Source organism: Macaca mulatta, chromosome 13, assembly GCF_049350105.2.
Source record: "Macaca mulatta isolate MMU2019108-1 chromosome 13, T2T-MMU8v2.0, whole genome shotgun sequence".
Lineage (NCBI taxonomy): Eukaryota > Metazoa > Chordata > Mammalia > Primates > Cercopithecidae > Macaca > Macaca mulatta.
This window is the reverse complement of record NC_133418.1, coordinates 92,891,638-92,918,153: the sequence shown is the minus strand read 5'-3', so window position 1 is coordinate 92,918,153 and position 26,516 is coordinate 92,891,638. Positions and strand designations below refer to the sequence as shown.

Sequence of the window (26,516 nt, the reverse complement as noted above, 5' to 3'; positions counted from 1 at the left end):
TAGGTGCATGTCTTATCTCGCTAACTAAAGTGCTTGATATAACTAGCCTCAGTTATCCTCAACTGTAAAATGGGGACACTCAAGGAGTGTACCTAGGATTATAAGAGCTGCTGAATGCGAATAGCCTGACAGGGTAAGCACACAACAAATATTATTTTCACCCTTGTCATCTTATAAATCCCAGTATTACACATAAATGTCAGGAGCAAATAATTTTTTTACAATTGTGTAAGAATCACAGCAAAGGAGGCTATCTTGGACCTCTGAGGAAATGTTATTGTTACAGAGTACACCATTGCAAAAGTAGGAATAGAGGAAGAGAAAGTTGCATACATCCAATGAAAGTTTTGGGGCAAACACTATGTTTGTAACTGCATGGACATGGTACCTCCTGCCTATAATCCCAGCACTTTGGGGGTCTTAGGCAGTAGGATTGCTTGAGGCCAGGAGTTCGAGACCAGCCTGGAGAACATAGAAAACCCTGTTTCTATAAATTTTTATTTTTTAATTATCCGGGCGTGGCGGCTTCGCCTGTGGTCCTAGCTACTTGGTAGGCGGAGGCAGGAGGATCACTTGAGCCTAGGACGTCAAGGCTACAGTGAGCCATGATCACACCACTGCATTCCAACCTGGGCAACGTACGCAGCAAGACCCTGTCTCAAAAAAGAAAAGAAAAAAAAAATTATATCTGAGTTTCATACTAAACAAGCCCCTGATAGATTCCAGAGTAGATGACTGGCTGTCTAATATTCAAGTTTACTTTTTGAAGCACTATTCTGTTTCCTCTCCTCCTTCCATCTTCTCCAACTTTAGAGCCCAAGGATTTTGTGCAGTATCCCTGTCCTAAAGCCTAGTCAATTACTGGAACACTTCTGACTTTCATACCTTTTTCTAATTAGGTTAAAATCTCCACTGTATATTTGTTTACTCAAATTTTACCCTCTCCACCAACTTGCACAAAACATCATATGCAACCAAAAAATGGACATACCATGTAGCCAAAACGTCTTTCTTTTCTTTTTTTTTTTTTTTTTTTTGAGACAGTCTTGCCCTGTCACCCAGGCTGGAGTGCAATGGCTCGATCTCGGCTCACTGCAACCTCCACTTGCTGAGTTCAAGCGATTCTCTTGCCTCAGCCTCCAGAGTAGCTGGGATTACAGGTGACCGCCACCATCCCCAGCTAATTTTTGTATTTTTAGTAGAGACGGAGTTTCACTATGTTGGCCAGGGTGGTCTTGAACTCCTGACCTCAGGTGATCCACCTGCCTCAGCCTCCCAAAGGGCTGGGATTACAGGCATGAGCCACTGCAGCCGGCCCAAAGCCACTACTTTTAGAAGTAACAGAAAAAAGAAGGCTGGAGCTCTGATTACATGGTACTGTTCTGAGTACCAAAACTCAGTGATCATTGATGAAATGTAAACTTTTTGTTGTAAGTTTCAAGAAAAGGAAACTGCCCTAAGTGCTTATATTATGATGGTTCTTGTAGTTATTTATTGCTGATTTTGTTTCTATGGAAAAGAAGGGGCGGAGAGATTGGATACAATTAAACAAAGAAAGCTTAGTATTTCAGGCCCTTCAAATTAGAAAGTCAGATTTGAGTCCTGGCCCTGTCACTCATCAGCTGTGTGACCATGGGCATCTAGTTCTTTAACCTTTTCTAGCCTCAGTGTTATCTGTGAAATGCAAACAGGAGTAATATCTAACTCATAGGCTTGCTGTGAGAATGATTAAGGTACGTTAAAATGCTTCGTAAGCTGTTCTTTATAAATATTTGTTATTATTATTATCCTCTACTCCTAGCAACAATTCTAGGTCTCATTCCAAACTAGTCATCTAATTTAAAATTCAGCTTTCTCCCTATTAAAATGCTCTACTGAAATTTTCTTGCTGGTCAAACTGAATAAAGACCACAATGCAACTGAACTGAAAGGTTAGCAGATATTATGTTATCTCTAGGATGCTCTCAATATATGGCACAATTATTCCCCGTGTCCACTTTATTCTAGCTACCTTACTCAAGTACACTCTTGAAAGAAGTTGAAACTATTCATTTATTCACCTCCCCTAAATTAAGGAAAATTCATATAATGCAAATACTTTGTATTTTAGGAGAAGCTTATTTGACAATACTGTACAATTCTCATGTTACTATCAACAATTTCCATTATATCCACTAGTGATTTTCGTTTGACACTCCATAAGCATTATTCATAGTAGGAAGCAAGGAGGAAACCTTTATTAACAGCCAATCCTTATGAAGCTAAGACTTCAAGAAATAAGAAGGAAGGCCAGGCACGGTGGCTCCTGCCTGTAATCCCAGCACTTTGGGATGCTGAGGCGGGCGAATCACAAGGTCAGGAGTTTGAGATCAGCCTGGCCAGTACGGCAAAACCCCGTCTCTACTAAAAATACAAAAATAGCCAGGCGTGGTGGCAGGTGCCTGTAATCCCAGCTACTCGGGAGGCTGAGGCAGGAGAATCGCTTGAACCTGGGAGGCAGAGGTTGTGGTGAGCTGAAATCCTGCTGTTGCACTCCAGCCTAGGTGACAAGAGCAAAACTCTGTCTCAAAAAAAAAAAAAAAGAAAGAAAACAGCATATCAGGCCGGGCGCGGTGGCTCAAGCCTGTAATCCCAGCACTTTGGGAGGCCGAAACGGGCGGATCATGAGGTCAGGAGATCGAGACCATCCTGGCTAATACGGTGAAACCCCGTCTCTACTAAAAAATACAAAAAACTAGCCGGGCGAAGTGGCGGGTGCCTGTAGTCCCAGCTACTTGGGAGGCTGAGGCAGGAGAATGGCGTGAACCCGAGAGGAGGAGCTTGCAGTGAGCTGAGATCCGGCCACTGCACTCCAGCCTGGGTGACAGAGCAAGACTCCGTCTCAAAAAAAAAAAAAAAAAAAGAAAACAGCATATCCAATATTTACTGCAGCACTCAGTAGTAGCAAACAACTAGAAACAACCACAATGTCCATCAATGTGAAACTTGTTAAACTAGGATATACATATGCACCCATTAAAAAGAATGAAGTGGCTGGGCACAGTGGCTCATGCCTGTAATCCTAGCACTTTGGAAGGTTGAGGCAGGAGGATCACTTGAGGTCAGGAGTTCAAGACCAGCCTGGACAACATAGCAAGACAAAAAAAAAAAAAAAAAAAAACTAAAAATAAATTTTAAAACGTAGCCAGGCACAGTGGCACATGCCTATGGCCTCAGCTACTTGGAAGGCTGAAGCGGGAAGATTGCTTAAGCCCAGGAGTTTGAGACTGCAATGAGCTATGATCACACCACTGTACTCCAGGCTGGGCAACAGAGTGAGACCCTATCTTTAAAAAAAAAAAAAAAAAGAAGAAGAATGAAATGGGACTATATACTAGTATGGAAAGAGTTTCAAAAAAGTGAAAAAAGCAAATTACAGAATATATAAAGTATGCTTCCATTTGTATAGGAATGAATACTTGTAATTTCATATACTTGCATATGCATGGAATACTTCACGGTAATAACTTCTAGAAGTAACTGGATGGCTGAGGTGGAAGGATGGAAAAAGGATTTAACCTTTCCAATGTATGTCTTTGTGTATCTTTTGTATTTTGTGCCATATACATATACTACATACCAAAAAAAAAAAAAAAACCTTTATTTTTACATCTTTAGGCTTGATTTTGAATCTACACGGCAATATTAAACTGACCATTTTTAGATTCTACTTATCCACAACTGATAGCTTTAGAAGCACGCTAACACTGAAAGCCCTGTAGATCAGAAAAATATTTTACAATAGTAACACAGCATTTTGAACAAATCAAGAGAAGAGTTTAACACAGAGGTCTTTTGATTTCAACCAAAACTGGTGTTCTAACCTACTATCAGTCAACTTTGTCTCTGTCTACCTTAGAAAACCAAACTTGATAAACAACATTTATTAAATACTGTATATCTGAACACTGGACTAAGTATATTAGATATTTAATAATTCCTCAGATAAAAATTTATTCATTTCTAATATTTTGTAATATAATTTTTTATGTAGAGCTTTTTTCCATATTTATTTATTTATTTATTTTTTTAGATAGAGTCTTGCTCTATTGCCCAGGCTGGAGTGCAGTGACACGATCTCGGCTCACTGCAAGCTCCGCCTCCTGGGTTCACGCCATTCTCCTGCCTCAGCCTCCTGAGTAGCTGGGACTACAGGGCCCGCCACCACGCCCGACTAATTTTTTGTATGTTTAGTAGAGACAGGGTTTCATTGTGTTAGCCAGGATGGTCTCGATCTCCTGCCCTTGATCCGCCTGCCTCAGCCTCCCAAAGTGCTGGGGTTACAGGCGTGACCCACTGTGCCCGGCCCTTTTTTCCATATTTATTAATATTTAGGATTGTCAGAAGTGCAATAACAGAGTCAAAAGATATAAGGAGCCAGGCGCAGTGGCTCACATCTATAATCCCAAAATTTGGGGAGGCCAAGGCAGGAGGATCACTTCAGTTCAAGACTTGAAGACCAGCCTGGGCAACACAGCAAGATCTCATCTCTACTAAAAATAAAACAAATTAGCCTGACATAGTGTCATGCCCCTGTAGTACCGCACCCTGTATTACGAGCTACTCAGGAGGCTGAGGCAGGAGGATTGCTTGAGCCCAGGAGTTCAAGGCTGCAGTGACCTATGATTGTGCCACTGCAGTTCAGGCTGACAGAGCAAGACCCTGTCTCCAAAAAAAAAAAAAAACACACAAAGCTTTGTTAAAGACTGGCAAAGTAGTTTTTGTTTTATTTTATTTTGTTTTGAGACGGAGGTCTCGCTCTGTTCCCCAGGGAGTGCACTGGCACAATCTCAGCTCACTGCAGCCTCCACAGCCTCTCAGGATCCAGCAATTCTCCTGCCTCAGCCTCCCGGGTAGCTGGGATTATAGGCACGCACCACCATGCCTGGCTAATTTTTGTATTTTTAGTAGAGATGGGGTTTTACCATATTGGCCAGGCTGGTCTCGAACTCCTGACCTCTGGTGATCCGCCTGCCTTGGCCTCGCAAAGTGCTGGGATTACAAGTGTGAGCCACCATGCCCAGCCAAAGGCTGGCAAGGTTTTTTAAAAAACAATTATTCATTACCAACTACCCCTTTTATCACTGGTGACCTATTTTCCACTATTTTATTACTTTTCTTCTTTGCTAATTTATACCCAGAGATTGTATTTTAATAAGTGGATTTTCGGTTGTAACCACTCACAGGTTCATCTTTTGTGCCTCATTTTTCCAGTCTGATATGTCATCAGGCCTCCAATTGTTAATGCCATTTTGGAATCCAGTCCAGGAAAATACCTGGCTACAGTTTTGTATGCTCCTCCTAAAATAATTCTGTCACTTCTAACAGAAAGTTATCCATCTTAAAATCCCACTGTACCTTCTCCTAAATGACGTTCAAATAAAAGTTCAATATTCTTCCTTTAGGTGCATCAGAACTAGGTAGATGATCTCCTTCTATCCAACCCACTCTTCTCCCTTTTTTTTTTTTTTTTCAATTCAAGGTTTCTATTTCCTCCAGGAATCTATTCCTGATTCACTCTACTGATCCTCCCAACTAACCCACCCACCAACGTAATTCATGAACTCACTCTTAAGGGATACAGTAGGTTTTACTCAATTTTTGTATTTATTTACTAAACAACGTCTGCATTAAATGGTCAAAGGTTAGGAACTGTTTATATGCTTCCCAGTTACATATAATATACGACACCAAAGTATAATAGTAACTTTCTTTTTTGTTGTTGTTTTTTTTGAGACGGAGTATCGCTCTGTCACCCAGGCTGGAGTGCAGTGGTGCGATCTCGGTTCACTGCAGCCTCAGCCTCCTGGGTTCAAGCAATTCTCCTGCCTCAGCCTCCCGAGTAGCTGGGATTACAGGTGTCAACCACCACGCCCAGCTAATTTTTGTATTTTGGGTAGAGGCAGGGTTTCACCATGTTGGCCAGGCTGGTCTCAAACTCCTGACATCAGGTGATCCACCCACCTCAGTTTCCCGAAGTGCTGCGATTACAGGCGTGAGCCACAGCACCAGGCCATATAGTAGTAACTTTCTAAACTGACTTCCATTTAACCAATTTATGAGAGTAAGTGAAGCTCTCCATTCTCTCAGTAAAATAACACTGAATAATGCCCATGAATAAACTGAACTCTTGAAGCTACCGTGCTACACTCTTTAAGAAACTCTCAGCTGGGTGTGGTAGCTCACGCCTGTAATCCCAACACTTTGAGAGGCCAAGGCAGGTGGATTACTGGAGGTTAGGAGTTCAAGACCAGCCTGGCCAACATGGTGAAACCCCGTCTCTACTAAAAATACAAAGTTAGCTGGGTGTGGTAGTGTGCGCCTGTAATCCTAGCTTTTAGGGAGGGTGAGGCAGGAGAATTGCTTGAACCCAAGAGGCAGAGGTTGCTGTGAGCCGAGATTGTGCCATTGCACTCCAGCCTGGGCAAAAAGAGTGAAACTCTGTCTCAAACACACACACACACACACACACACACACACACACACACACACACACACACACAGAGAGAGATGGGTTTGAATCCCTGCCACACATACACACACACACACACACCCAGAGAGAGATGGGTTTGAATCCCTGCCAAAAACTTAATTCCTCTGTAACCTTAAGGAAATTATTCAAATGTTTCTTCATCTATAAATGAAGTGTTAAACTAGCCGGGCGTGGTGGTGTGTACCTGTAGTCCCACCTGCTCAGGAGGCTGACGCGAGAAGATGACTTGAGCCCAGGAGTAAGCTATGCTCTCACCACCGGGCTCCAGCCTGGGTGACAGAGCAAGACCCCGTCTCAAAAACAAATAAATAGGCTGGGTGCAGTGGCTCTCACACCTATAATCCCAGCACTGTGGGAAGTTCTGGCAGGTAGATAGCTTGAGGTCAGGAGTTCGAGTTCAAGACTAGCCTGGTCAACACAATGAGAACTCGTCTCTGCAAAAGCTTAAAATAAAAAAAAAAATCAGCCAGGTTCAGCAGTATACCTATAGTCCCAGCTACTCAGAAGGCTAAGGCAAGAAGCTCACTTGAGCCTAGGACTTCAAGGTTGCAGTAAGCTATGGCCATGCCATTGCACTCCAACCTGGGTGACAGAGCAAGACCTCATCTCTAAATAAATAACGTATTAAAATTAAAATTAAACCTACCCCAAACTTTGAGGGGTGAGGAATACGTTTATGACCTTGATGGTAGTTATGGTTTCAGTGATCTATAGTTATCTCCAAAGTAATCAAGTTGTATATATTAAATATATACAGCTTTTTGTTCAATTATACCTTGATAAAGTGATTTTTAAAATAAACAAAAAATAGGGATAAATTTTTTAAACTTAAATCCACCTCACAGGTTCAAGGATTAAATGACAACTCATGTAAATATTTAGCATGCTGCCTGGCACATAAGTACTCAAGTAAGTATTACGTAGACTGCCAGGAAAAGACATTCCTTGCCAGGCACAGTGGCTTGCACCTGTAATCCCAGCATTTTGGGAGGCCAAGGCAGCAGGATCACATGAGGTCAGGAGTTTGAGACCATCTGGGCAACACAGTGAGACCTCACTTCTTAAAAAAAAAAAAAAATTGGCCAGGCATGGTGGCTCACGCCTGTAATCCCAGCACGTTGGGAGGCCGAGGCAGACAGATTGCCTGAGCTCAGGAGTTTGCGACCGTCCTGGGCAACACGGTGAAACCCCGTCTGTAGGAAAATACAAAAAATTAGCCGGGTGTAGTGGCATGCGCTTGAAGTCCTAACTACTGGGGAGGCTGAGGCAGGAGAATTGTTTGAACCTGGGAGGCGGAGGTTGCAATGAGCTACTGCACTCCAGCCTGGGCAACAGAGCGAGACTCCATCTAAAAAAATTAATAAAAAGACATTTCTATTCTCAGCCCTTACCACTAGGCCAAGTATTGCATATTTACACTTCCAAAACTAGAATATCTTCTAATCGGTCCTTAACCAGAGGTATCAGAATGCCTTAAAGATTTTTGTCAGGCCGGACACAGTGGCTCACACCTATAATCCCAGCACTTTGGGAGGCTGAGGCGGGCGGATCACCTGAGGTCAAGAGTTCAAGACCAGCCTGGCCAACATGGTAAAACCCTGTCTCTACTAAAATTACAAAAAGTAGCTGGGCACGATGGCACGCACCTGTAATCCCAGCTACTGGGGGGACCGAGACAGGAGAATCGCTTGAACCCAGGAGGCAGAGGTTGCAGTGAGCCAAGATTGTACCACTGCACTCCAACCTGGGCAACAGAGCAAGACTCCATCTCAAAAAACAAAAACAAAAAAGGCTCTGTCCCATTGGGTCATGTTCACCAGGTGACAGCTTTAGAAGCCCCTTAACACATACATAATACTTATATTATGTACAAAATTTGTATTTTTATATTGATTTTTATGTTTATATTGTTTATACTTATATTTGGAAAGTTCCCCCAAGTAGCTCTGATGAGAATCGTTGGTAAACAACCACTGCTAAAGATTATTGATCTCTTAATAAAATTACCCAATTATGGGTGTGGTGGCTCACACCCATAATCCCAGAACTTTGGGAGGCTAAAGTGGGCAGATCACCTGAGGTCAGGAGTTCAAGACCAGCCTGGCCACCATAGTGAAACCCCATCTTTACTAAAAATACAAGAATTTGCTGGGGACAGTGGCGTGCACCTGTAATCTCAGCTACTCAGGAGACTGATACAGGAGAATCAAGCCTGCGAGCTGGAGGTTGCAGTGAGCCAAGATCACATTGCACTCAAGCCTGGGCGACAGAGCAAGACCTTGTCTCAAAAAAAAAAAAAAAAAATTACCCAATTACTACTCAGATGTTAAAAAATCACTAAAAAGACTTGGGTGGATTAACTTATGAGTTAGCCAAATAACCAAAATAAATTTGATAGAATACTTACAAAAACTACTATATAAGAAGATCCCAGTATGTCCAGGTTTTTCCTATTCAGATATATAGATCTGCAGATGTAAACCAAAAACATAGCACCTCCCACAAGTGTCAGTTCTACTAAAATAAGTATTTCCTGTGTTAAAGAAAACTATAAGGCATACCTAATCAGCATTATTTATTTATTTTATTTATTTATTTTTTTTTTTTGAGACAGATTCTCACTCTGTCGCCCAGATTGGAGTGCAGTGGCACGATCTTGGCTCACTGCAACCTCCGCCTCCCAAGTTCAAGCAAGACTTCTGCCTCAGCCTCCCGATCAGCCTCCCGAGTAGCTGGAACTACAGGAGCGTGCCACCACGCCCAGCTAATTTTTGTAATTTTAGTAGAGACAGGGTTTCACCATATTGGCCAGGGTGGTCTCGAACTCCTGACCTTGTGATCCACCCGCCTCGGCCTCCCAAAGTGCTGGGATTACAGGCGTGAGCCACTGCGCCCAGCCAATCAGCATTAAATTTCTAACTTTGCAAAGGCCTTAACAGGTTTAGCTTGGAGACATACGACTTTAATAGGCTTCTTTCAATTTTGGCACTGACATTTTAAGCTAGATAATTCTTGGGGAGGGAGAAGATGGGCATGCAGGTTGTCCTATTCATTGTTAAGATGTTTTAGCAGCATCTACAGGCACTAGATGCCAGTAGAACCCCACCTAGCTGGGCATGGTGGCTCACGCCTGTAATCCCAGCATTTTGGGAGGCCAAGGCAGGTGGATCACAAGGTCAGGAGTTCAAGAACCCCACCTGATTCTAGTCGTGACAACCAAAATGTGTCCAGACATCAACAAGTGTTCTCTGGGGAAATGGGGGTGGGGAGAGATCATCACTCCTCTTTGAGAACCACTGCTCTAGTGGATGTTTTTTCCTGGCTCTTTTATGGCAGTTTCTCTATTTTCTGAGCTAGTGAGCCATCTCCATTTCTTCACAGGGGACAATGAGAATAGACCCCAAAAAGAACTGGCTGCTGCTTTTTATTGCAAAGAGAAGCAATGAAATTCAGCAACACATTGGTAGAACCGGATTTGAATTCCCATTCAAAAACTTACCAGCAGTGTTGTCTTGAGCATGTCACTTAACCTCTCCAAGTCTGTTTCCTCATCTGCAAAATGGGAATAATAATATCTACTTTGCAGAGCTGCCATATCAGAGATCATTTAAGTAAAAATGTACTATGCCTGAAACTTAGTAGGAATGCAATAAATTATAGCTATTACTATAAATGTTGATAACATTAGAGGATATTGTATCCCCTTTGCAATGCTTTTATTAGTACTCCAACTTTATTGTACATTAGAATCACCTGTGATACTTGTTAAGCCATTGAAGACGCCCAGATCCCACCCTCAGAAAGGTCCAGAAACAATGCTGAGAAAAATTGGCTGAATTTTTTACATTATACTTGACTGCTGTATTTTCTCTCTGTTGTAAAACTCTGCAGCATTTGAAGACAGAAGAAAAAGAGAAATTCATAAAACAATCATGTAAAATATGTGTCATATAGAACAAAAACTACTTTAAAATAATGGTGTTTTGACAGTTTATTTTGAAGGTCATTTTAAAAACAAAGTTAAAGACAATCTGAGAAAAAATTGCACAGAATACACTCATTAAATAGGTATGGTTTATGGTGATTAAATCAAAATAAGGGAAATATGTTCTCTTCTGCAATTCCAGAAATAGGTTCTGTTGTCCGGAAGGTTCTTATACATCCAAAAAGGGGGGATAATCATGGCAATTAAAGCTGCCTCTTAATCATGTAAATCTACAGTAGCAACTAAATTTTTCTGTTCTTCCCATTAAGTCAGTTTCGATCTTCAAACTGTGCCTTGTTTTTTAAAAGATAAGATGCTAGAAATTCAATGGGATTTGGTGGTCTGTAAGGGAAAAGAAATCCAAAGTTTAGAAATATATTTCCTAGATGTGTTAATTTAAACATATTGTTCCATAATGAAAACTCATCTTTTTAAGTTTAATTTTCATTTCACAGTCAAAGGACATTTGTAGTAAATAAAATAAATGAGATAAGCAAGCAAATTAATTAGCCAACAAAATAGTTTAATGAGACTGAAATTTTTGTATGGCTTAAATCTAGTTATGAACTCAATTTTAAAACATGTTTAAAAAATGTATTGACAATGGGATGATCATTACCCCAGAGAGAATAATGACTTGAAGGGGTCACATGGATGGCTTCTGAGATGCTGGCAGTATTCAGTTTCTTGATCTGACTGCAAGCTACACAGGTGTGTTTAGTTTGTGAAAATTCATCAAGCTGTATACCTATGATATGTGTAATATTCTGTGTAATATCCTTCAATAAAAGAACAAAAATAATATAGGACAGTGGATGTAGCATCACTAAGACATGTAGATGAACTCAAGTGACTAGTCAAAGAAGCAACACTAATACAGATAAGTAGGTTATGTTTCTTTTCTAAAAGCTACTTCTTTCTTTCTTCAAATACTTAAATAATTCTAATACTATTTAATACAACTACAGTGCACCTAAGAAGATAAACACATTTATAAAACTAAGAGGAGATATTTCATATTAACACTTCTTTTTTTTTTTTTTTAGACGGAGTCTCGTTCTGTCACCCAGGCTGGGATGCAGTGGCCGGATCTCAGCTCACTGCAAGCTCCGCCTCCTGGGTTCACGCCATTCTCCTGTCTCAGCCTCCCGAGTAGCTGGGACTACAGGCACCTGCCACCTCGCCCGGCTAGTTTTTTGTATTTTTTAGTAGAGACGGGGTTTCACCGTGTTAGCCAGATGGTCTCGATCTCCTGACCTCGTGATCCGCCCGTCTTGGCCTCCCAAAGTGCTGGGATTACAGGCTTGAGCCACCGCACCCGGCCCATATTAACACTTCTATGTAAATTATTCTTGCTGAGAATACAAGTCCAAAGATGAAAAACTGGGGAGACATCTATTTTCAACTCTACTATGAAAAGGCATATTGAAAATGTGTTTACAATAATCTCAAAACATTCCCAGAGCACTTTAAACAGCCCTAAGAGCTGTCTACAAATAGACAAGATTTTTCACGTAGTATTTAGGGTTCACATGATGAATTATTTTACCAGAACTCTTTACTTAAAAAATGTATTTGGGGCCAAGCGCAGTGGCTCATGCCTGTAATCCCAGCACTTTGGGAAGCTGAGGCGGGTGGATCACGAGGTCAGGAGTTTGAGACAATCCTGACCAACATGGTGAAACTCCGTCTCTACTAAAAATACAAAAATTAGCCGGTCGTGGTGGTGCGCACCTGTAATCCCAGCTACTCAGGAGGTTGAGGCAGGAGAATCACTTGAACCCGGGAGGTGGAGGTTGCAGTGAGCCGAGATCGCACCACTGCGCTCCAGCCTGGGCAACAGAGCAAGACTCTGTCTCAAAAAAAAACAAAAACAAACAAAAAAAACACACACACAATGTATTTGGCCGGGTACAGCGGTGGCTCACACCTGTAATCCTGGCACTTTAGGCGGTCAAGGCGGGCAGATCACAAGGTCAGGAGTTCGAGACCAGCCTGGCCACCATGGTGAAACCCTGTCTCCACTAAAAATACAAAAAATTAGCCGGGCATTGTGGTGCATGCCTGTAGTCCCAGCTACTAGGGAGGATGAGGCATGAGAATCACTTGAACCCCAAAGACAGAGGTTGCAGTGAGCCAAGATCAAGCCATAGCACTCCAGCCTGCCGCAACAGAACAAGACTCCATCTTGAAACAAAAACATACTTGGGCTGGGCATGGTGGCTCACGCTCATAATCCTCACACTTTGGAAGGCCAAGGCGGGCAGACAGCTTGAGCCCAAGAGTTCAGAATCAACCTGGGCAACATGACGAAACCCTGTCTCTACAGAAAATACAAAAAATCAGCCAGGCATGGTGGCACACACCTATAGTCACAGCTACTCAGGAGCATTAGGTGGAAAGATCGCTTGAGCTTGGGAGTTTGAGGCTGCAGTAAGGCATGATTGTCCCTACTGTATTCCAGCTGGGGCAACAGAACAAGACTCCATGTCAAAAAAAAGATTTACTGGCCAGGTGCAGTAGCTCATGCCTGTAATCCCAGGATTTTGGGAGTCCAAGGAGGATCACTTCCAAGCCTGGGCAAGATAGTAAGACCCCAACTCTTCAAAAAAGCTTAAAAATTAGCCTGGCATAGTGGCACACGCCTGTAGTCCCACCTACTCAGGAGGCGGAGGTGAGAGGATTGCTTAAGCCCAGAAGGCTGAGGCTGCAGTGAGTGGTGATCTCGGCAATGCACTTCAGCCTGGATGACAGAGCGAGACCCTGTCTCAAAAAAATTAACAATAAAAGAAAAAATTTTAATGTATTTAGGAGCTTGAACTTAAAAATTTCTTCAAATGTTTTTCTAGCATTTAAAGTAATATTTGGAGGCCAGGCGTAATGGTTCATGCCTGTAATCCCAACACTTTGGGAGGCCGAGGCAGGTGGATCACCTGAAGTCAGGAGTTCCAGACCAGCCTGATCAACATGGTAAAACCACATCTCTACTAAAAATACAAAAATTAGCCAGGCGTGATGGCAGGCGCCGGTAGTTCTAGCTACTCTGGAGGCTGAGGCAGAAGAATTGCTTGAACCCAGGAGGCAGAGGTTGCAGTGAGCCAACATTGTGCCACTGCACTCCAGCCTGGGCAACCTAGCAAGACTCTGTCTCAAAAAATAAATAAATACAGTAATATTTTAAATTTCTAATATATTAGTCTTCCCTAGAGGAAAAGCAAAAAAATAGAAAAGATACCTTTTTTTTTTCCTTTTTTGCCTTTTTTTTTTTTTTTTTTAAGACTAGTCAAGTGCAGTAGCGAGAAGGCAGGGAAGGAGTAGAATAGGGGAATAAGGGCCAGGCGCGGTGGCTCACGCCTATAATCCCAGCAGTTTGGGAGGCCAATGAGGGCAGATCACCTGGGGTCAGGAGTTAGAGACCAGCCTGGCCAACATGGTGAAACCCCGTCTCTACTAATACAAAAGAGTAGAGTACTGACTAATACAAAAATTAGTCACGTGTGGTGGCACACACCTGTAGTCCCAGCTATTCGGGAGGCTGAGGCAGGAAAATCATTTGAACTGGGAATCAGAGACTGCAGTGACCTGAGATTGTGCCACTGCATTCAAGCCTGGGCAACAAAGACTCTGTCTCAAAAAAAACAAAAAACAAAAAAAAAACAGGCTAGGCGCAGTGGATCACCTGAGGTCAGGAGTTCGAGACCAGCCTGGCCAACATGGTGAAACCCCATCTCTACTAAAACTACAAAAATTAGCTGGGTGTGCTGACAGGCACCTGTAATCCCAGCTACTCAGGAGGCTGAGGCAAGAGAAATGCTTGAACCCAGGAGGTGGAGGTTGCAGTGACCTGAGATCATGCCACTGCATTCCAGCCCTGGGTGACAAGTACAAAACTCTGTCTCAAAAAAAAAAAAAAAAAAAGTAGTAGAATAAGGAGCTTGATCTGTAAGACTATCAACAATGAAGTTAACTCACTACCTTCAGACCAGCCAAGACACCCATATTTTAATTGTTGATAGTAGAGCCAAGATATAGCTCACAGTCATAAATAAATAGTAATTTACAAATATAGCCACCAAAAACAAATATTTACTGCTCATTCATATAATTTTTATATAAACAAATTATTCTAAGTTAATAACTCACTTTTACTATAAGAAAAGATATATTTCCTTTTTTTTTTTTTTTTCTGAGGCAGGGTCTCACTCTGTCACCCAGGCTGGAGTGCAGTGGTGCGATCACAGCTCACTGCAGCCTCAAACTCCTGGGCCCAAGCCCAAGCGATCCTCCCACCTCGGCCTCCCAAGCAGTGCGGGTTAAGGCATACACCACCACACCTGGCTGAGATGAGACATAGTTCCATCAAGTTCTTTATCAAGTTATGTCAGTTTGCTATTATAATGTTTATTATTATTCTTTGAATAAAACAGAATATGCACCTAATAAATGTTGACTAATCTAACTTGCAAAACCAATTTTCTTATTAGATTTGCTTACACAAAAAAGAATTTAGATGAGAAATACTGGGGAAAATATGTTAAAGAAAGAGAAATAATTGTACTCTTACTACTAAGAAAATTTAAGGCCAGGATCAGTGGCTCACTCCTGTAATCCCAGCACTTTGGGAGGCCGAGATGGGCAGATCACAAGGTCAAAAGATCGAGATCATTCTGGCCAACACAGTGAAATTCCATCACTGCTAAAAATATAAAACCTAACCAGGCGTGGTACTGGGTGCCTGAGCTGCTCAGGAAGCTAAGGCAGAATCGCTTGAACCCATGAGGTGGAGGTTGCAGTGAGCCAAGATCACGCCACGGCACTCCAGCCTGGCGATAGAGCGAGACTCCAAACCCTGTCTCTACTAAAAATACAATAACCAGCCAGGCATGGTGGCAGGTGCCTGTAATCCCAGCTACTCGGGAGACTGAGGTAGGAGAATCGCTTGAATCCGGCGAGGTGGAAGTTGCAGTGAGCCAGGGTTGCACCACTGCACTCCAGCCAGGGACAGAGAGCAAGATTCTATCTCAAAAAATAATAATAATAGGCCAGGCGCAGTGGCTCATGCCTGTAATGCCAGCACTTTGGGAGGCTGAGGCGGGCAGATCACTTGAGGTCAGGAGTTCAAGACCAGCCTGGCCAACATGGTGAAACTCCATCTTTACGAAAAATAAAAAAATTAGCCAGGCACAGTGGCACACACCTGTAGTCCCAGCTACCCAGGAGGCTGAGACACAAGAATCACTTGAAACCAGGAGGCACAGGTTGCAGTGAACAGAGATCACACCACTGTACTCCAGCCTGGGCAACAGAGTAAGACTCTGTCTCAAAATAACAATAATAATAAAAAATTATAATCATGAAGACTATGGAGAGACATAGAAAAATGTTATATCACAATAAGTAAAAAGAAGATTCAAAATTACATGTATATCATGATCACAAATCTTTACAAATATGCATATGATCTAAGAATGGTGGGAAAAAATTTAAATGTCTGAATTATGAGATTATGGCTGAGTACTTTCTTAAAAACTTTAACATCCATAAATCACACAAAAAAGTTGCTATACATAACTAATGATATTTCACATAGGGGAATCTATTTTGCTTTCTTTACTAACTCCATTTGTGGACACAATTATCTTACCTTTCCTTTGCAAGCACAGCAAGTCCCTGTAATAAGATAGGCACAACTGTCTGATCCAGGTAGGCACGAGTTGGCAAAGACTGGAGATCTACCTTCTGCTTTGATGACTTTTCTGCATTAATCTTCTCATTTTCTACTATCCTCTAGTGAATTCAAAAAAAAGTACATGAACATTTCAAATAAATGTTATTTTGAGTGCTAAACAAAACTAATGGAAATATGACACTAATAGAAAAGACAAATCAATGACTAGAAAGATGGTACTAGACCACAAACTTCTCTGCCCAAAATAAATTCAGACCCATCTTTCAATCTCATTCAAGCTCTTTCTCTCCAAAAGCACCACATTATCTCATTCTTCTAATGTCATGTCTCAAGATCCTACTCTTTCTCCCTTTCCTTCTGACTTTGTAGGAGTAAACACAAATCCTTTTTTCTCTTTTTCATGTAAGTATCTTCTTAGAGTGTGTTCCCAAAAAAAACTGGACGTGACACCAAACAGCACCAAATCATAGTAAGAAAGCTGGTCACAGCAGAGACAGCAAGCTTCAGGGTCCAAGGCTTATACACTCAAGAGAATAGAGCTAAAATTTATTACCATTGTCTTATATTCACTGTTGTCATTTTTATGGTTACCCTCTACTTATCACGATGAGAATGCTTTTCCCTTTATGTTTATTTTTTAAAGAAATACATCCAGCCTTTACCAAACTGCAAAATCCAGTCTTTACCAAAAATACAAAAATCAGGACGGGCATGGGGGATCACGCCTGTAATCCCAGCACTTTGGGAGGCCAAGGTGGGCAGATCACGAGATCAGGAGATCGAGACCATCCTGGCTAATACGGTGAAACCCCATCTCTACTAAAAATACAAAAAATTAGCCGGGCGTAGTGGCAGGCGCCTGTAGTCCCAGCTACTCAGGAGGCTGAGGCGGGAGAATGGCGTGAACCCGGGAGGCAGAGCTTGCAGTGAGCCGAGATCACGCCATTTCACTCCAGCCTGGGTGACAGAGCGAGACTCCATCTCAAAAAAAAACAAAAATTGAGCCAGGCGTGGTAGTGCGTGTCTGTAGCCCCAGCTACTCAGGAGCCTGGGGTGGGAGGATCACTTGAGCCCTAGAGGTGGAGGTTGCAGTGAGACGAGATCATGCCACTGCACTCCAGCCTGATCGACAAAGCAAGGCCGTGTCTCTGCATAAACAAATAAATAAATCCATGATTTTAAAAAATGAACAGGTTTAAGAAAATACATTATGTAAATAACAACCCCAAAATGAAGCAAATTATTAACAAAAAAATCATTCGTGTCACATTTAAATGAATGAAGTTTTCCCCATTCAGACAAGTAACACTAAAAACCAATTATTAATTATAATTAAAAATAAATGAAGTTTAAAAAATAATATTTTCTTCTTCACAACCCTCAAATTTTGGAGCTATCAAATAAATTCGGGCTAACATTCAGAGCATTAAAAAGTAACTTATTGCCTCCATCACTCACATTTTTAAAACTAATGTATTAAAATATTTTGTGGCCTGCGCGGTGGCTGACACCTGTAATCCCAGCACTTTCGAAGGCCAAGGCAGGCCGACCACGACTCAGGAGTTCAAGACAGCCTGACCAATATGGCGAAACCCCGTCTCTACTAATAATACAAAAATTAGCCGGGCGTGGTAGTGGGCACCTGTACTCCCAGTTACTCGGGAGGCTGAGGCAGAAGAATCGCTTGAACCCGGGAGGTGAAGTTTGCAATGAGCCAAGATCACACCACTGCACTCCAGCATGGGCGATAGAGAAAGACTCCGTCTCAAAAAAATAAAATAAAAAAAGAACTAGACAGGCATGGTGGTGCACACCTGTAATCCCAGCTACTTAGGAAGCTGAAGCAAGAAAATCACTTGTACCCGGGAGGCAGAGGTTGCAGTGAGTTGAGGTCATGCCACTGCACTGCAGCCTGGGTAACACAGCAAGATTCCGTCTCAAAAAGGGAAAAAAAAAGGCCAGGCACAGTGGCTCATGCCTGTAATCCCAGCACTTGGGGAGGCCCAGGCAGGTGGATCACGCGGTCAGGAGTTCAACACCAGCATGACCAACATGGTGAAACCCCGTCTCTACTAAAAATACAAAAATTAGCCAGGTGTAGTAGTGCGCGCCTGTAATACCAGCTACTCAGGAGGCTGAGGCAGGAGAATCACTTGAACCCGGGAGGCGGAGCTTGCAGTGAGCTGAGATCGGGCCATTGCACTCCAGCCTGAGCGACAGAGTGGGACTCCGTCTCCAAAAAAAAAAGTTGCTTTTTAAAAAACATTTTAGATATTTAAAATGGGGGCTGGATGTGGTAGCTCACGGCTGTATTACCAGCACTTTGGGAGGCCGAAGCAGGGGGATCGGCTGAGTCCAGGAGCTCAAGACCAGCCTGACCAACATGGTAAAACCCCATCTCTACTAAAATTACAAAATTAGCCAGGCGTGGTGGTGCACACCTGTAATTCCAGCTACTTGAAAGGCTGAGGCAAGAGAATCGCTTGATCCTGGGAGGTGGAGGTTGCAGTGAGCCAAGACTGCACCACTGCACTCCAGCCTGGGTGACAGAGCAAGACTCCATCTCAAAACAATAAAAAAAATAAAAATGAAAGAGACAAAAAAATAAAATAAAATAAATAAGAAATGGCTGTAAAAAGACAAAACAGTATTCCTAAGAGCACTTTCATTTAAATGAACTTTTGCTTCAATCATACTCAAACTAGATATAAAAGAGTCGACAAAGAAAACTTTTTCTACTTTTAATTTTATTTTGGTAAAAGTGAGAAAAAACCTTTAATCACATTATCTGTAACATATATAGCATGGTTTCCAAAGACACTTCCCATAACTATGTCAGAAAACTTCTGCTTATGATTTTTCAATCTAATTTTGGAATTAAAAGATAATTTTCTATTAAATACAAAGTTTTTTAATCTATAAAATACTATTTATTTGTCCATGGACTGAAAATTTTATTTTTCATTAGTAAATTTCAACAGATAATTGGCACACCATCACTTCAGAAATTCTAACTAAGCCTTTGTAAAAGTCACCTTTCCATTGCAGAAAAGACTATACAACTTCATTATTTCTGAAAACTGACAGTATCATCTTAAATGAATTTTCATCCCCTAAATCAAAATCCACTATGTTCAAAACTTCACGTTGATCACAACAAAGACAATGCGGCAAACTTCAAAATCTCACAGTGTATTTCCTAAAAACAGTCCTAACTTCCAGTCACAGTATACGTATACAATAAAAACTACTCGGGACCAGGCGCAGTGGCTCACATCTGTAATCCCAGTACTTTGGGAAGCCAAGGCAGGAGTCTGAGCGCAGGAGCTTGAGCGTAGGAGTTTGAAACCAGCTTGAGCAACATAGTGAGACCCTGTTACTATTTTTTAGAAAATAATTTTAGGCCGGACACAGCGGTTCACGCCTGTAATCCCAGCACTTTAGGAGGCCGAAGCAGGTGGATCACAAGGTCAGGAGTTTGAGACCAGCCTGACCAACATGGTGTAACCCCGCCTCTATTAAAAATACAAAAATTAACCAGGCGTGGTGGCATGTACCTGTAATCCCAGGACTCAGGAGGCTGAGGCAGGAGAATCGCCTGTCCAGCCAGGGCGACAGAGCAAGGCTCCATCTCAAAAAAAGAAAAAAATATTTTAACTTGTGAGTTACATGACATTATAATGCCTACAATAAGAAAGCCAATAAGAAAGAGCAGTGCGGCTGGCTGTGGTGACTCACGCCTGTAATCCCAATACTTTGGGAGGCCAAGGCAGGCAGATCACCTGAGGTCAGGAGTTCAAGAACAACCTGGTCAACATGGAGAAAACGCAACTCTATTAAAAATACAAAACAAGCAGGGTGTGGTGGCACATGCCTGTAATCCCAGCTACTTGGGAGGCCAAGGCAGCAGAATCACTTGAACGTGGGAGGCGGAGGTTATGGTGAGCCAAGACCGCGCCATTGCACTCCAGCCCAGGCAACAAGAGCAAAACTCCGTCTCAAAAAAAAAAGAGCAATGCCTAAGCAACTCCTATAACTCCTGTAATAAATTTCTTAACCAAATCCTCCCATTTATTTCATTTGAACATTTACGAATTATCTACTATGTGCCAATTGTGATGCTCAATTTCACTTAAGTCAAAATCTTGAACTAATCTAAAAATAGATATATCCAAACTACCACAAACAAACAATGAGCTGGTAAGACAGTGTAGAACAGTGATCACAAAAAGGGAAGAAATGAGGTAAGTACTATGACTGCCCCAGCTTCCTGCTTTCTGCCTGGAGAACTTACAGGATGCAGTATAGGGAGAGAGAATGTGAACAGAGCCTAGTAGTCTCCCTGAGTTGAGAAGACAGAGTTGAAAATTCTGGGAGACCAAAACAACTAAAATTTGCAAGGCAGAGCACTGAAGAGAAGAAAGGTGAGTGGAGACAAGAACTGCACAGAAAAAGACTAAAGATATTGCCTTCCAGTCTTCAGGTGAATGCTTATCAATAGATGGTTATAAGTCAACTACCCAAGGCCAGGGAAATAACTATCTTGTGTTAGTCCATTTGCATTGCTATAAAGAAATACCTGAGGGTGGGTAATTTATAAAGAAGAGAGGTTTATTTGGCCACAGTTCTGCAAGCTACACAAGCGTGGCACCAGCATCTGCTTCTGGTGAGGGCTTCAGGGAGCAATGAATCGTGACAGAGACGGAAGGGGAACTGGTGTGTCACATAACGAGAGGGAGCAAGAGAGAAAGGAGTAGGTGCCAGGCTCTTTAACAATCAGATCTCATGGTAACTAATAGAGTAAGAACTGACTCATTACCAAAAGATGGCACCATGCCAGTCATGAGGGATCTGCCCCCATGACCCAAACACCTCCCACTAGGCCCCACTTCCAACACTGGGGGTCACATTTCAACATGAGACTTGGAAGGGACAAATATCTAAACTATATTACACCAGGAGGAACAACCTTGCAGCTCACACAGGCTGGAAACAGTTTGTGTTCCAGTGACACAGGGGGAGAAAATCTCATAATACGCCAGCTGTGGTGGCTCACACATGTAATCCCAGCACTTTGGGAGGCCAAGGCAGGTGGATCACCTTAGGTCAGGAGTTTGAGACCATCCTGGCCAACGCGGTAAAACCCCGTCTCTACTGAAAATACAAAAATTAGGCAGGCATGGTGGCACATGCTGGTAATTCCAGCTACTCGGGAGGCTGAGGCAGGAGAATCACTTGAACCCAGGAGGTGGAGGTTGCACTGACCCAAGATTGCGCCACTTCCAGCCTAGGCGACAAGAGCAAAACTCCATCTCAAAAAATAAAAATTAAAAAAAGGTGAAACGCTTGCACCCGGGGGGCAGAGGTTGCAGAGAGCCGAGACCGCGCCACTACACTCCAGCCCGAGCGACAGAGCGAGACTCTATCTCAAAAAAAAAAAAAAATTATAATGTATTCCCGCCGGACGTGGTGGCACACACCTCTAGTCCCAACTATTCAGGAGGCTGAGGTGGGAGGATCACTGAAGACCAGGAGTTTGAGACTACAGTGAGCTATGATCATGCCACTGTATCCCAGCCTGGGTGAAAGAGCAAGACTCGGTCTTAATGTAACAAACCTACACGTTGTGCACATGTACCCTAGAACTTAAAGTATAATAATTAAAAAAAAAAAAAGGAAAAAAAAAAAGACTCGGTCTTAAAAACAAACAAATAAATAAATAAATACATTAGGCCGGGAACAGTGGCTCACGCCTGTAATCCCAGCACTTTGGGAGGCTCAGGCGGGTGGATCACGAGGTCAGGAGATCAAGACCATCCTGGCCAACATAGTGAAACCTCACCTCTACTAAAATACAAAAAATTAGCCAGGCGTGGTGGCTCCCAGCTACTTGGGAAGCTGAGGCAGGGGAATCGCTTGAACCCGGGAGGCGGAGATTGTAGTGAGCCGAGATTGCGCCACTGCACACCAGCCTGGCGACAGAGCAAGACTTTGTCTCATTAAAAGAAAAAAAAAAAAAAACCATGTATAATATATTCTATATGTTCACAACAGAAAAAAGCATAAGTAGGCCAGATGCAGTGGCTCACACCTGTAATCCCAGCACTTTGGGAGGCTGAGGCGGGCAGATCACTTAAGGTCAGCAGTTTGAGACCAGCCTGACCAACAGAGTGAAACCCCGCCTCAACTAAAAATACAAAAATTAGCTGGGCATGGTAGTGGGTGCCTGTAATCCCAGCTACTTAGGAGGCTGAGACATGAGAATCACTTCAACCCGGGAGGCAGAGGTTACACTAAGCCGAGATCGCGCCATTGCACTCCAACCTGGAGATAGAGCAAGACTCAGCCTCGAGAAAAAAAAAAGAAAAAGAAAAAAAGTTAGGTAAACTGGTCTTTTTTTTTCTTCTTTTTTTTTTTTTTTGAGACAGCGTCTCACTCTGTCACCCACCCTGCAGTGCATTGGCATGATCTTGGTTCACTCCAGCCTTGGCCTCCCAGGCTCAAGCAATCCTCCCACCTCAATCTCCTGAGTAGCTGGGACTATAGGCACGCACTTTTCTTTTTTCTTTTTTTTTTTTTTAGATGGGGTCTCACTATGTTGCCCAGGCTGGTCTTAAACTCCTAGATTCTAGGAATCCTCCCACCGTGGCCTCCCAAAGGGCTGGGATTACAGGCATGAGTCACGTCCCATGATGGCAAAATATTTTTTTTAAATAATGGCTGAAATTCTTCCAAATTTGATGAAAATTCTAAACCACAGATCCAAGAAGCTCAATGAATCCTAAGCAGAAGCATTAAAAGAAAAACACTGGCCGAGCACGGCGGCTCACACCTGTAATCCCAGCACTTTGGGAGGCCGAGGTTGGCGGATCACGAGGTCAGGAGATCGAGACCATCCTGGCTAACACAGTAAAACCTCCTCTACTAAAAATACAAAGAAAATTAGCTGGGCGTGCCTGTAGTCCCACCTACTTGGGAGGCTGAGGCAGGAGAATGGTGTGAACCCAGGAGGCAGTGTTTGCAGTGAGCCGAGACCACACCACTGCACTCCAGCCTGGGCGACAGAGTGAGACTCCATCACAAAAAAAAAAAGAAAAGAAAAGAAAAGAAAAAAACTACACCAAGACACACCACAACCAAATAACTTTAAAACACTGATATAAAGAAAATCTCAAAAGTAGCAAGAAGACATTATTGAGGAGCAAAGATAGGAACGATAGCAAGCTTCTTTTCAGAAACAATGTCTGCCAGAAGACCGTGAAGCAATCTACAACTAGCAAAAATAGCTTCTAAAAACAAGGGCAAAATAATGACTTTTTCAGACATTCAGAAGCTGAAAGAATTTCTTACCAGCAGAAGTGAACTACAAGAAATGTTCAAGGAAGCCCTTTGGGCAGGAAGAAAATGATACCTTTTGGAAAGATGGAAATCTAGACCTACACAAAAGAATGAAGATCTCCAGAAACAGTCAATATGTGGATAAATGTAAAATTCTCCTTTTTTTGTACTGTTTAAGTATCTTTAAAGTGACTTTTTTTTTTTGCTTTTGAGACGAGGTTTTGCTCTCTCACTCAGGATGGTGTGCACTGGTGCAATTAGGGCTCACTGCAGCTTTGGCCTCCTGGGCTCAAGTGATCCTCCTGCTTCAGTCTCCCAAGTAGCTGGGACTGTAGGCACCTACCGTCACACTCAGCTAATTTTTCTTTCTTTTTTTTTTTTTTGTAGAGACAGGGTTTGTAGGCTGGTTTCAAACTCCTGAGCTGAAGTGGTTTACCAGCCACCATGCCCAGCCAACTTTTTTATTTTTGAGATGGAGTCTCACTCTGTCGCCCAGGCTGGAGTACAGTGGCACGATCTCAGCTCACTGCAACTCTGCCCCCGGGGTTCAAACAATTCTCCTGCCTCAGCCTCCTGAGTAGCTGGGATTACAGGGGCTCGCCACCACGCCTGGCTAATTTTTGTATTTTTAGTAGAGATGGGCTTTCACCATGTTGGCCAGGCTTGAAATCCTCACCTCAAGTGATCCACCCACCTCAGACTCCCAAAGTGCTGGGATTACAGGTGTGAGCCACCATACCTGGACTGTATGCTTTATTAAAAAACAAGACGTGTGATTCAGTTTGGATAAATGAGAATAAAAGCATTGCTAACCACAGTAATAATAGTAATAGCTGTTAATATTTTTTCTAGCCTTGGCCAGGCACGATGGCTCACACCTATAATCCCAGCACTTTGGGAGGCCAAGGCGGGCGGATCACGAGGTCAAGAGATAGAGACCATCTGGCTAACACAGTGAAACCCCGTCTCTACTAAAAAAAAATACAAAAAATTAGCCAGGCATGGTGGTGGGTACCTGTAGTCCCAGCTACTTGGGAGGCTGAGGCAGGAGAATGGTGTGAACCCGGGAGGCGGGGCTTGCAGGGAGCCGAGATCTTGCCACTGCACTCCAGCCTGGGCAACAGAGTGAGACTCCGTTTCAAAAAAAAAACAAAACAAAACAAAAACAAAACAAAAAATTTCTAATATTTTACTATGTGCCACACACACTCTTAAGCAATTTGCCTGTATCTTCAGCCCCATAAGGCTCAGAGAAGTTCAGTAACTTGTTCAAGGTCACCAGAAAGTATGTTGGGAACCGTATTTTCAACCTAGGCAGGTTGACATTTTTGCAGTAGAATTAAGTTGTATTAATTTTTTTTTTTTTAAGACAAAATCTCGCTCTGTCGCCCAGGATGCAGTACAGTGGCATGATCTCGGGTTCAAGCGATTCGTGATTCTCCTGACTCAGCCTTCCGAGTAGCTGGGATTAGTAGAGACGAGGTTTCACCATGTTGGCCAGGCTGGTCTGGAACTCCTGACCTCAGGTAATCAGCTCGCACTGGCCCTTAAAGTGCTGGGATTACAGGGGTAAACCACTGCGTCCGGCCTTATTTTTTGGGGGGGGCGGGGAGAAGGGAAGAGGGACAGGGTCACGTGCTGACACCCAGGCTGGAGTGCAGTGGTGTGATCATAGCTCACTGCAGCCTCGACCTCCCCAGCTCCAGCAATCCTCTCACTTCAGCCCAGGAGTTACTGAACTCTAAAAAGAAATAAATACTTATTAAATGTTGACTCCTCCAGCACACTATTCTGCTACAAAGACCAACAGATTTCCTAATTTTATTTTTTACTTTTTTTTCTTTTTTTTGAGACGGAGTCTCACTCTGTCGCCCAGGCTGTAGTGCAGTGGCGCGATCTCAGCTCACTGCAACCTCAGTTTTCCAGATTCAAGCGATTCTCTGGCCTCAGCCACCCGAATAGCTGGGATTACAGCCATCCACCATCATGCCTGGCTAATTTTTGTATTTTTAGTAGAGACGGGGTTTCACCACGCTGGTCAGGCTGGTTTGGAACTCCTGATCTCAGGTGATCCACCAGCCTTAGCCTCCCAAAGTGCTGGGATTACAGGCGTGGGCCACCGTGCCCAACGAAGGGTTTCTTAATTTTAATATGCGATTTTTACGTAGCAACATCCCAAAAGATGGATTAAAAGCCACCAAGCAAAATGATTTAGACAGTATCCCTCAAGAATGTGTTTCGTAATAAAAATTCAATCCTTTGGCTCAAACCTAATTTGTATGTCTGCACACCAAGAAGCATTAGTACTAATAAAACAAGCTACCCATAACTTGATACCATTCAGTTCACGATAACAAAGTTTTCCCTTGTGCATAGTAACCTAGTAAAAGCAGATTCCAAGTTTTCTCCAGCTCGCAAGAGACAACACAGATGAGGCATAGGAACTGAGCGAGTTACCTCAACGTTGTCTGTGAGACCATACTCAGAGTGAGGATTTTCTGCAACCTAGAAAACAAAACACCGGTCACAGAGATAAAAGTCCCCCCTTTCTCGCTGCCTCCCTGAACACTGCCACCCTGAATTCAGGGCCTCCTGATACCTGCGTTTGTCCCTCCAGCATCTGCTCCGGCTCCATGGCGGACCCTGCAAGTCACAGTCCCCGGATACCAGTCTTGGAAAACAAGAAGAGCCGCGAGTTACCTGGGAGATTTCAACACGAAGACGCCAGGATGGAGTGCAGCCCAGCCCCCGACCCCGCCCCTCACCCCCACCTGGGCGCGGGAGCACCCCGAGCAGTAGAGCGGCAGAGTGGGACAGTCCACAACTGGGCGCCTACGTGGGGTCTGGAAACTCTACGACAGTTCCAAGTACCTAGAATGAGTGAGAAACTGGGGGAAAGGAAGCTGATTACCCGCGCCCAAGCCGTTCGTTCTTATGAGCCCTGCACCGCGCCACCAACTCCCAGCACCAAC

At 43.1% G+C, this 26,516-nt stretch overlaps 1 protein-coding gene across 14 annotated transcripts; it reads right to left on the bottom strand.

Annotated features, from left to right (window-relative positions):
* Window positions 1-257: 257 nt before the first annotated feature.
* DPY30 (dpy-30 histone methyltransferase complex regulatory subunit) lies at window positions 258-26,516 on the bottom strand. 14 transcript variants are annotated; one of them, XM_028831479.2, is made up of 7 exons: window positions 26,456-26,516; window positions 26,144-26,215; window positions 26,002-26,049; window positions 16,162-16,304; window positions 10,286-10,417; window positions 10,032-10,084; window positions 495-657 (listed from the first exon to the last, which is right to left on the bottom strand). In XM_028831479.2, the coding sequence occupies exons 2-6, from the start codon at window positions 26,177-26,179 to the stop codon at window positions 10,081-10,083; spliced, it is 363 nt and encodes a 120-aa protein (XP_028687312.1). In that variant the 5' UTR covers window positions 26,180-26,215; window positions 26,456-26,516; the 3' UTR covers window positions 495-657; window positions 10,032-10,080.